The 11,786-nt window shown below is 41.9% G+C and overlaps 1 protein-coding gene across 1 annotated transcript in view; it reads left to right on the top strand.

The window, feature by feature from the left end:
* The first annotated feature begins 1,660 nt into the window (after positions 1-1,660).
* Positions 1,661-11,786, top strand: part of DNAH11 (dynein axonemal heavy chain 11) — a 366,891-nt gene continuing 356,765 nt past the window's right edge. The window contains exons 1-2 of the mRNA XM_055272477.2: positions 1,661-2,221; positions 3,624-3,767. Of these exons, the coding sequence (XP_055128452.1) occupies positions 1,838-2,221; positions 3,624-3,767 (528 nt within the window). The 5' untranslated portion in view covers positions 1,661-1,837. The remainder of the gene's footprint in view (positions 2,222-3,623; positions 3,768-11,786) is intronic.

Genomic DNA, 11,786 nt, shown 5'->3' with positions numbered 1-11,786 from the left:
ACTATTGATCAAAGGCTCAAACTCTGTGAAGTTACGTTTTTATTTACAGATTTTTATTCATTACAGATGAATTTATTTTGGAAAAACAAATTATTTTTTAAAAAATAAAGGATTATTTTGCCCTGTATGACATTAATGAGTATTGTATTGAACCTAGCAATCTGACTCACCCTGTCTTTCTCCAATGCTGCTAAATTTCTTTCTCCAACTGTCCTTGGAACTTACATCATTTTGTTGCTTTCCTTATTTATGAGTTAAATACATCTTTGACATATCTTCATCTTATATTTTGAGTTACATATTTACCTTTTTGGAAATTGCACTTTAAAGTTAGCATTATTTAAAAAATTTTCCTGCTAGATTTGAAAGTGGTTATTCACTTTCAATTTAACTCAACTACTATTTACAGAATTCCTGGTTTTCTAGGGTACAGGGATGTGAAGCTGGAATATAAGAGGGGAGAGAAGGAATTGGTGATTGCTAGCCTTGTACACCAGCAACTGGGAACCCCAAAGATTATTATGGACAATATAAAGCAGCCTTGACAGGTTAGAAATCATTACCAAAGTTTTCCAAGGGCCTGTGTTATTTCAAGATTCTGATCATATAATTGGAAACTTGTAGATGGTTTTCAGGGGCAGTTAATATCCTGAACAGAAAAAAAATTGTTGAAGCCTCATCTTCTGGAAATGTCTATCAACATTCAGGTATTAAATTGATTATTGTGGGCAACAGTCCTTCAGTAGCCCCCATGGAAGGGGTGGGGATTGAAGACTTTAGTTTGAAATAAACAATTAACAAAGGAGACTTAAAAGTTTAGTTGAGGACTCCTCAAAATTCTGGTTGCTTTAATAATTAGAATTTACATAACAGTCTCAACAAAAGCCACTAATGGACCACAGTGAAATCCTATTTCAGTATCATGAAACTGTTTTTAATCTGAAGCTTTTTCTCTTTGACCTTTTTACTCTTGAATTAAATGATAAATCTATAGATTTTCGGAACATTTTGGAGATCCCGAAAGGGCACTGTGCGTTCTCTTACTGGGTGTACTGACGTTCCAGTAAGTGCCAGGTTGAGGATGGGAATCAGGAGGACTTCGAGTACTTAGATCTTGGATTCCCACAACTAGGCAAGTTGAATTGCAGGACTGGCTCTTTTCTGGTAATATTTGGACACCTTGGGAAAGGTGAATAATAAACAGCCTTCAACTTGGGCCCCGAAACTTCTCTGTTACTTATTTTTGTAACTTAGTCCCTTGCCCATAAAACAAAGACTGACCAGTCAGAGACTTGGCTTTCTAGGAATTATGTCAACTAGTCAAGGTAAGAGATTAGCACGGAGCTTGGCGCAAGAGAGCATTGCTTCATCCAGAGCACTTAACCAATGCTGGGATCCCCACCAAGTGTCCAGTAGGCGAAGGAGCCGGAGGGCAGTGGAGCGAGCGCACTGGGGGCTCAGACCCACCCCGGACACGCGTCTTCTCGGCCATGTTCGGGACCTAGAGCCTAAGGGCTGCTCCCCTCGGCCTTGGCCTTGGCATCTACTGGGCGGTGGCGAGGTGCGCTCACTCCGCCCCCAGCGGGCTGGGGCGGGGACACCGTCCCCTGGGAAACGAGACGCGCTGCTTGTCCCAGGCCTTCGCCTCGACCTGCGAGGCTACCGCTGTGCGCAGTGGCGCGGCTGCTAAGTAGCAGCGGGTGGGAGACTAGGGTCTGCGCTCGCGGCGACCGCGGAGGAGGGTGGGCGCCTCCGGAGGTGTCCTCACTCACTTCGGGGAGCCCAGAGTCTCGGGTGAGGAGCCATCCGGCCCCGCGGTCCCTCGGACGGTTGCCCAATGGCAGCCCAGGTGGCAGCCCGGGAGGCGCGAGACTTCAGAGAAGCCCCGACCCTTCGCCTAACCTCGGGGGCCGGCCTGGAGGCAGTGGGCGCTGTGGAGCTCGAGGAGGAGGAGGAGGAGGAGGAGGAGGAGGAGGAGGAGGGGCAGCAGAACGAGGAGGAGGCGGCGGCTAGGAGAGCGCGGAGTTTCGCCCAAGACGCGCGAGTGCGCTTCCTCGGCGGCCGCCTGGCGATGATGCTGGGGTTCACGGAGGAGAAATGGAGCCAGTATTTGGAAAGCGAGGACAACCGGCAGGTTCTTGGGCAGTTTCTGGAAAGCACCAGCCCGGCTTGTCTTGTGTTTAGCGTCGCCGCCTCGGGGCGCCTAGCGGCTTCCCAGGAGGTAAGAGACGACGGGCAAGGGCACCTGCCCATCCAACAAAACTACCAGGGGAGACAGCCCAGTCGCGCCCCTTTGGATTCCCGCGGGGCGCTCACTCGGGCACTTTAACAAACTTGGCTTGAAGTCCCCATCCTGAGGCCCGCAGGACTCCTCCCCACGTGCACCCACTCTGCAGTTCAGCAGCTGCAGGTTAGTTTCCTAGGTCAGCAGTTTGTATCTGACCGAGAATCCCCCGTTGAGCCTGTTCCACCAGGATGATGCAAGAAAACCAGCGCTTTCTTTAGCTGCTTGGGTGTTAGGCGCAAGGTGGGCTTTCTGTGCCAAAAAACTTGCGTTTCAGTTGCTCATGGGTCACTCTGGAGTCACATCCTTTAAAAAATGTGGTGTTTGGCAGAGCGCATGTAACTTGTCACGTATTTTGATTGCCAACAACACTTTTCACCCCAGGCAAAAACATTGAGTCCTTAAAAAGGAATGCCCATGCAATCTCTGCACACATGGGTGTTTACTGAATATTTAGAGGGAGCAGTTCCCTCCTTCCTTCCTTTTTCTTCCTTTCTTTTTTCTTTTTGAATTTAGATGATTTGTCCACTAAAAGGTTAACGTATCACCTAATGTACAGCACTTGTATTTAGTATTTTTCAAGTATGATGAGTTTGGAGCAAGATGCACAATTTTTAAGTAGCTTAATGCTCACTTTAACATGTTATATCGTTTTATCACTAGCTGTGGTCATTGTAATAGTTGGGAAATAGGATCTCAGAGAAGAGAGTAATAGGAAGGCTGCCTTAGGGTATTGTGAATTTTGAATTCTTTTGTTTTAGGACTTTCCTAATTGTAACTTTAAAATAAGTTTGTCAGTAGACAAGGCGATAGAACACAACTCTAGTATTACCTAAGTTAAATAGTTATTATAATGTTCAATAGAATGACTCAGTAGTTGTGGAAATGTTAGCATGTTTTGGTTATACATTTCTATTCTTTGATAGAAATACAAATTAACCTCTTGGGCCTGTCTTTATCTCAGTTTGGCTAATTTCCAAACCAGAGAAGAGTATAAAAAATAACCCCTTAGGATTGAAACATTCTACGTGCCTACGTGCTCCTTGTTTTTAGTTATAAGATTTTTTTTGGTATATAATGATCTGGTATAATTGGCATGCCTTTAAAAGGTGGTATTTCCACACCGGTAATGCTGTGAAATTAGCATTATAAAAGAACAAAGAAAACTGTATATACTCTCTGCATACTAGGGAAGAGCGGTAGAAGGACCTTGTTTATAGCGGAGGCAAGACGCCAGGTTTTGTTTCTTCTGCTAGCAATACAGCTACAAGTTGGATATAGTAAATCCTGCTTGTTAACAAGAAAACTACTTGAACTAATTATCTTGCTCTTGTTTTAGATTCCAAGAGATGCAAACCATAAACTTGTTTTTATTTCCAAGAAGATTACTGAAAGCATTGGAGTAAATGACTTTTCTCAAGTGGTTTTATTTGGAGAGTTACCTGCATTGTCTCTTGGACATGTATCTGCTTTCCTCGATGAGGTACTGGTCTGTCTTTAATATTTAATGCTTTCACTTATCTCCATGACATTTGGAATTATTTAGGACAACTCTGATAATTAAAAAAAGAAGAGCTAGGAGGGAAAGGGAAGGGGATGGGGGTGGTAAAAAAAAAAAAAAAAAAAAAAAAAGCTTGTGGAAGTCAGGAGTCTCTAGCCAGGTGGATGGAGTCATAACATCTAGACTGTTCTGAAAGGAGCTCATGCTTACTGATGCTAATACTCAACAGGTGGCAATTGCAGGGATCATTCTCTCCCTTTCTTCCTTCCAAGATAATAGAAGCAAATAAAAAGCAACTTGAATAGGCTCTTGCACCTTAGCAGTAGGTTTTAAACTTCACATTGAGTAGAGACAAATTTACACTTTGAAAATGAGTATTATCAGTTCCTTTTTATACTTGTTAGAAACTAACAGTTAAGGACTAAGGTTCACTCATGGCAGATAATGGGAAAAGGTGATGAAAGTGTTAGAAATGGTTCTTAAAATTTCTTTTTCTCCTCTTAAAATAGAGAAATAGTCTTCAACCAATGTTACTGACACTTTAATGTGCATAAGAACTGCCTAGGATTTTGTGAAAGAGGCTGGTTCATTCATTCTAGAGTGGAGCCCAAGGTTCTGCATTTTTAACCTGATGCTGATGCTCTTTGTTTGTGGACTAGCTTTGAAAAACAACTGCCAAATAACCACTTTCCATGGAACTAGAACCTGGCTCTCAAACTTTGCTGAACATTAGAATCACCTGGGGGAACTTTTAACACAATGCCCCAGGTCACACCCATACCAGTTAATTTAGAACGTCCTGAATGGGAGCCAAGGAGCAGCAGTTGTTTAAGATTCCCAGGTGATTCTAATGTACAGTGAGCTTTGGGACCACTGGGTTAGATATCTGTCTACAAGGCCAATTTCTAAATCACACCTCTGCAATCAGTGTAGTCCTGCCAAGGCCGGTATTTAAGGTAGGAAAAGTTGCTGACATATTTATTACTAGTTATTTACCAGTCTCTCATGGTCACACCTCTTCTACTTTTTGAGTCTCTTCTTCTGTCTTTTTGAAGGGAGGTATTTTCCTGCTGGACTAACCAAAGTCTCTCACCCCTAACTCCCGTACCCTGCCTGGGTTTCCCTTCGCTCCTGTTGAATTTAATTGGCTTTAGCTGATTTCAGGGAGGTGCTAGGAAGACAATCTTTTAACTTCAGTACCAGCAACAATTTTTGGTATGCAGCAGGTGCTCAGATTTTAATTGAACTGAATCTGATGACTTTGGTTCAATATGTGAATCTAGACCACCATCAGCTGGAACTTGGAGGGGCAGGGCTACACTATGAAATTCTTGCTCTACTATCTGTGTCCGGCAACAGAAGATACAAGCCTTTTTCAGATTTCTCTACTCTTTCTTTATCTCATTACCAGGATCCGCTTAACATTCTGAAAAAGGTATGCCTGCTCCTCAACATTATGATGTGTTTCCATATGTTGTTATTTGCCACCAGATTGTATTATATAATTATACTTAGCAAAAGTATATAAAATGTCATATGGTTATTTCTTTATGTATCATGTTGGCCCACATTTCAAAAGAAACAATAATTGTGAATGCTTACTAAGACATAAAGAAAATATCATTTGGTTCTTCTCAGTCAATATCTGGGCCCCATCCTTGGAAATTCCAATTTAAAAAAATCTAGAGGGGCCCAGGCTTCTGTATTTTGAAAGTGTTTCCTCAGTAATTGTATTGAATGGTTTAAGAACTGTCATAAAGAGAAACCCCACAGTTTAAAAAAAGAAACAGAAGGTAAGTAAAGAGATCCACAGCAAAGGCACATTTGCTCTTTTATCTATAGGTGTATATGTCCTTAGTGAACCTTACTTTGGTTCATAGAGAAAGTTTATTTTTCTTACAAATGCAAAAACTACACAAACTTACAACTAAAATAAGACAAACCCTCAAATTAATTGACTTACTTTGTATATATTTGATAAAATTTGTTGTGATTAGTAAGTACATCTCAGGTCTATTTGTTTTAAATGATATTTCTAGAGATACTTTAGCTGTTTGAGTTACTAATTGCTTTCCAGAGCATGTGGCTCAGAATTTCATAGTGTTTTATCCACAGCTCATGACACAGACATTAAGTTTTAAAAGAAGTTGGCTTTGTCATGGAATAATGTGAGAAACACATTTATCCTTCCAAACCCAAAGGATGGACTCAGAGACACGCAGAACAGCAGAAGCAAGACTTAATTGTGGTCTTGCAAGATCGGGTGTGTGGTAGGCAGGCACACCCAGGGCAGTTACAGCTGGTAATTTACCTCCTACCATGTAAGCCCCTCTCCCAGTTCCTCATTGGTTGAGTACTATGGGGTTACAATATTCCTGGACATTTCCTAAGTTTCATTATGCCCCTTATAAGGATATACCCTGGCCCCCTTCCTCACTTAATTCTTGATTTCCCAATAATGAAACTTTCTTCCCTTTTATGGGCTGACTCCTCTTCTACATTCTGTTCACTTATCATGACTTTCTAGGTGCATGAGCCATGAGGTTCGTCATATCCTCAGGCTGGCTGCCAGAACTTAGATTTATCATGCCTTGAAAATGGACCGTATAAAATGTTTTCTCACAAATTCCCTCCTCTTTTCTATTTACTTTCTTTAGTTTTATTTTTATCTAAACCCTTTTGGTTCTTGAATCACTCTAAAAGTTGGTTACTTTTTTCCTTATGGGTGAGCAAGTTTAATTTGGTTTCTAATAGTAGCAGGTTATTTTTCTAGTAAGTTATGCACATTTGTTTATTAATATTTATTTTAATTTTTGTGCTAGTCCCCTTACACGGGGGATTACAACATCCCACTGCTGTTAAGACTCCTGCCACAATTACGAGAGATGTAAGGATTGAACCTATCATACCTTTTCATTTTTTAAAACAACCTTCTACCCAACCCATTAATGGGTTATTAATTTCAGCATTTTTTGCTAGTTTGTTGGCTAGGGTTGTTCTGGTAAAGTTTTTGTGATGGTGCCATCTGGGGTGGTATTCTTGGGAATGAAAATACAACACTTCCCACCCAGCGTAACACATACACCCCCTTTTTCTTCTGGTATCATGTCTAGTGCAAGCCTGTTTTCTCAGGCTATTTGACTGGTGGCATTTAACTGGCTAGCTACCCCTTTGAGGGCGTCCTTGGTATAACTGATGAATTTTTGTTGAATATAATAGATATAGTTAATTTAATCCACATTTTTATTAATAGTTGACTACCACAAGAGTTCTAATTTAAACCCAGAGCTCTTTGGTTTTGGGCCTTAAATTTATTAGGCACTCCCCTAGGGACACCTACTGAGTTAACATATATATTGGGATTAAAAGAATTTGTCAAATATCTCCAATTTTGGTGGCCATATGTATTTTCGGGTATCTTAGGAAATGCCAGAGTGAAGGCAATTGGACTAAAGCACAAGTCCTGATCCAACTGGATGGTAACAGGTTACAGAGGTTCCTTTTCCCACAATACCACCAGACATTAGCCTGGGGCATATGGAGAGCTGGGTAATTGCCATTGCCTGACTCACTCGTGATGTTTAGGAAGTGGATACAAGTTGAGAGTTCTCCTATGGGCTTATTGAACTTTGCCCCCTGCCTAGAGAGGCAAGAGAAGTGGTTCATATTCCCTATGGAGAACGAGGGAATTGCTCTGGGATCTGACCTCCGCAATGCAGGAAAGAGCAATGACAGGCTTTTTTTTTTTTTTTTTTTTTTTTGAGATGGAGTTTTGCTCTTGTTGCCCAGGCTGGAGTGCAATGGCTCAATCTCGGCTCACTGCAACCTCTGCCTCCCCAGTTCAAGCAGTTCTCCTACCTCAGCCTCCTGAGTAGCTGGGATTACAGGCACCACTGCGCCTGTCTAATTTTTTGTATTTTTAGTAGAGACACGGTTTCACCATGTTGGCCAGGCTGGTCTCGAACCCCTGACCTCAGGTGATCCACTCACCTTGGGCTCCCAAAATCCTGGGAATACAGGCATGAGCCACTGTACCAGCCAATGACAGACTTTTATAAGTCTCATTTCCCCATGCATCCTGTGCTGGTATAGAGCCAACACACAGTGCATTTCTTTAGGATTGGTATTCCATCCTAGAGGAAACAGAACCACCTGTGCCTGAAGTTGTTCCACAGCACATGCATAAAAGCTACTCTTGTTGAGGGCTCGTACTAAAAGTTTGACCCAGGCATTCATATTCCCATACTCTGTCTCGATTTCTAAGGTTTGCTTTAAATCCTTTACCTTAATTATTTTTACCCTTTTAGGGTCATTATTTGGTGAACTAAAGTGTTTATTAGGGTTTGGAGTTGGAGTAGTCCCAGGCAAATGGGGGGTTGAGTTTTTTATTAGTTTCAGAACAAATTACCCTAGGGGTTTTTTCCCTGTGGTGTTTGCACCAACCCATATAACTGAGATGCTACTTTTGGTTCTTGGTTTAGAAGAGCTGGTGATTATCAATGGTGATGAGAATAGGATTACATTTTAAATTCTGGCAGTTACTTGGTGGGGAGCCCTTGGACAGATGTAATTTATTCTTTAAGGGTCACCAGGCTGGAGTTACCCACCCCATGTTTACTGTCCAACCCTGAAATTCGGTAGTCCACCATATATTATCCCAGCTAAGGCAGGGTGATATTCTACTATAACCTGTATTTGGTTCAGGGAAAAGATATTTATCCACTTGAGAGAGCTGTTTCTGATTTTCCACATTCCCGCAAGGTAAAACCTGGCAGGCATTAAGTCTTATAGTTTGGGGTGCTACCATCTTGGTTACATTAATAAGCAACCTGATTGGGCAGGGAGGAGTCCCCTGCCAGTTTCCATTTTGACCTGCTGTTTGTATAGTAGCCCATCCCAGCCATATTAACTTCCAAAATGGGGCCAGCCCATGTTTTCTTTTTAGATTTTTCTGAGTTAACTTGAAGGGTTCCTTAGGTGACCGGTGCACTTTACATTCGTCTTTTTTTCTCCCTTCCATTTTTTTTTACCCAGTCCCTTGACTTGAGTATAGTGAGTTCACCCCCGTTTAGCTGTCTGCACAGCCAGCTCAGTGGTCAGGAGCACTCGACAGGGACCTTCTCAGCTTGGGTGGAGCTTGTCTTCTTTCCATGTCTTGGTCAGCACCAAGTTGCCAGGCTGGAAGTAGTGAGCCATGAACTCAAGAGGTGAAGTTTGAGTCAGAAGTCCTTTTAACCTAAGGGATAACAGAGTGGAGTATATGCCCAGTATATAATTTCTTAAGAATTGATCCTTGGTTTCCATAGTAGGGAGATGTCTAGCTGTGCCTAAATATAGGATCTCATATAATAACTTGTAGAGGGATAATCCCAAGTCTTTTCTTGGGGCTGTTCTAATCCTAGGGAGTGCTAGTGGGAGACATTTGGTTCAAGGCATTTAGTTTTTAAGATTAGTTTGGTGACATGCTTTTGGAGAGTTTGATTCATTCTTTCTACCTTTCCAGAGGAAGGGGGATGCCAAGGGGTGTGATAATCCCATTTAATTTGAAACCTTCCATAATTCCCCTTAACACCCTTGAGGTAAAGTGGCTCCCATTGTCAGGATTAATATTTTCCATGAGGCCAAATCTAGGTACAACCTGTTTTAATATTATTTTGACCACATTCCCAGTGGTGACTATGGAAGGGGAAAGGCTTCCACCCAGCCAGAAAGGTGATTTACGATTATCAGTAAATTCTTTAGTCTTTCTACTTTGGGCATTTCTGTGAAATTTGCTTGAATGCTTTCAAATAATCTTAGTCTAGAAGGTCTTTCTCCCATGGCCTGTTTTATAATTACCTTTTTGTTTGTCTTTTGACAAGTTACACAATTTCCACATACTTATTTAGTGAGGGTATAAATCCCTATATACACCCATAATTCCTAACTATTGCATCACATGGAGCCTGGGGTCCCCAAAGACTCCCTTTGTGTAATATAGATATTAGTTTTCTCATGGAGTTTACTTATTTCTCTCCCATCAAGAAGTACCAATTTGCCATCTTCAGTTTGACCCCTATCCTGTCTAATTCTTCCGTCTTCTCTCTGGTAAACTGGGGCCTTAATACTACCTTAGGGATGTCTGGGATCAGGCTAAATAGTCCTAATTTCTTTCTCCAGGGAGGCTTGCTCAGCAGCACCATCTGCAAGCTTGTTTCCTGTAGCTTCTATAGTGTTCCCTTTTTGATGACCATTTACATGAACTGTGGTTACCTCTGCTGGAAGCAGGAGCCTTTCTAAAACCTGTTTGGCCAGTTCCCCATGTACCAATTCTTTTCCCCTGCTATTTATTAGGCCCCACTCTGTCCAGATTTTTCCAAAAGTGTGTACCACCCCACAGGCATATTTAGAATCCATGTATACAGTGCCTTCTTGGGCTTTAAGGAGCTTTAGGGCCTGGTTAAGACCATATAATTCACAGGTTTGGGCTGACCAGCCATTAGGTAATCTACCTTTCTCACACAAGGAGTGTTTATTCCCATCAATGACAGCATGGCCATTATGTCTCTTGCCATCTATCACTTGGGACGACCTATCCACAAACAGCCTTATCCCATCATGTAGTGGAGCTTCCCTAAGGTTTAGTCTAACTTTTATTTGGTATTCTGTGATATCTAAGCAGTTCTGGTCTGATGTCTCTCTTTTTCTCCTCTCCTTTCCATAGGAAACCAGCTGGATTTAGGCAAATATTTGTTGTTATGAGCAAATCATTTTTTTAACTACTATGGCTTCATATTTTAGAGTCTGAGAATCTGTTAACTATCTCCCGGCTTTTGACTTAATATATTCCTGACCCAGTGTGGGTTGCTTACTGTTAGGGTCCCACCGAAGGTTAGCTTTCCACTCTCCTAGCAGCAGGGCTGTGGCAGCACTGCTTGCACACATTCGGGCCACCCCTGAGAGACAGGATCAAGAAGCTTGGAGGCAAAAGCAACAGATTCCCTCTTCCCTCCCCAGGTTTGAGTGAGCACCCCAAGGGCCGCTCCCTGGTCCATTGTTACGAACAGATGGAATGGTTTCTCTAAAGAAGAGAGGGCCAGGACCAGGCCTGTAATGAAGGCCTGCTTTAGCTGTTTTACTGCCTGAATTTCCTTTGGGACCATTGCAAGGGATCGGGTTTCTCTTCTAGTAACTTGAGATACAGAATCTTTTTTTGAGCATGAGTTAATTTATTGCATACAGTAGCCAGTTAAACCTAAAATATTTTTGGAGTTCTCTCTTTGTCTTAGACAAAGGCAGACCCACTATTCCTGATATTCTTTCCGGGTTTATTCTTCACTTCCCTTTACTAATTAGGTGTCCTAAATATTTAACTTCTTTTTCTACAAACTGCAATTTGTTCTTAGAGACTTGCAATCCCCATACGTCTATGAAATTAAGCTTATGGTGGTTTCTGATATCTCGGCCCTCTTCTCCCCAGAAATTAAAAGATTATCTATGTATTATAACAACTGGCTTCCCCTGGAAGGTTGGAATTTCTCCAGGACCTTTTCTAAGATTTGACCAAATACGTTTGGGGCTTCCATGAAACCTTGTGGCAACACAGTCCAGCAGTACCATTATTTTCTCCCAGTTAATAGGATTTTCCTATTTAAAGGCAAAGAGGTCTCTACTCCTAAAGTCTAGGGACATGCCCAGAATACATCTTTTAGATCCACCAGACTGAACCACTTATGTTCATAGGGTATCTTACTGAGGAGGGTGTAGGGGTTAGGCACCACAGGGTGGTAGGTCTGGACAATTTGATACATAGCCCTTAGATCTTGCACCAATCTCAACAACCCATTAGGCTTTTTGACTGAGAGAATTGGAGTGTTGTACGGGTGACATGCAGGGTTTTAATAGTCCATTTTTCATTAATCCCTTTATTACCAGTTGGAGATATTTTCTCCCTTCAGTATGAATGGGATTTTTTTTTTTTTTTTTTTTTGCAAACTACTTCTCTTGGTTGTTTTAGTTTAA

This window comes from Symphalangus syndactylus, chromosome 3 (genome assembly GCF_028878055.3).
Source record: "Symphalangus syndactylus isolate Jambi chromosome 3, NHGRI_mSymSyn1-v2.1_pri, whole genome shotgun sequence".
Taxonomy (NCBI): domain Eukaryota; kingdom Metazoa; phylum Chordata; class Mammalia; order Primates; family Hylobatidae; genus Symphalangus; species Symphalangus syndactylus.
Note: the sequence above shows the minus strand (reverse complement) of the source record. Positions and strands in the feature narration are given on the sequence as shown.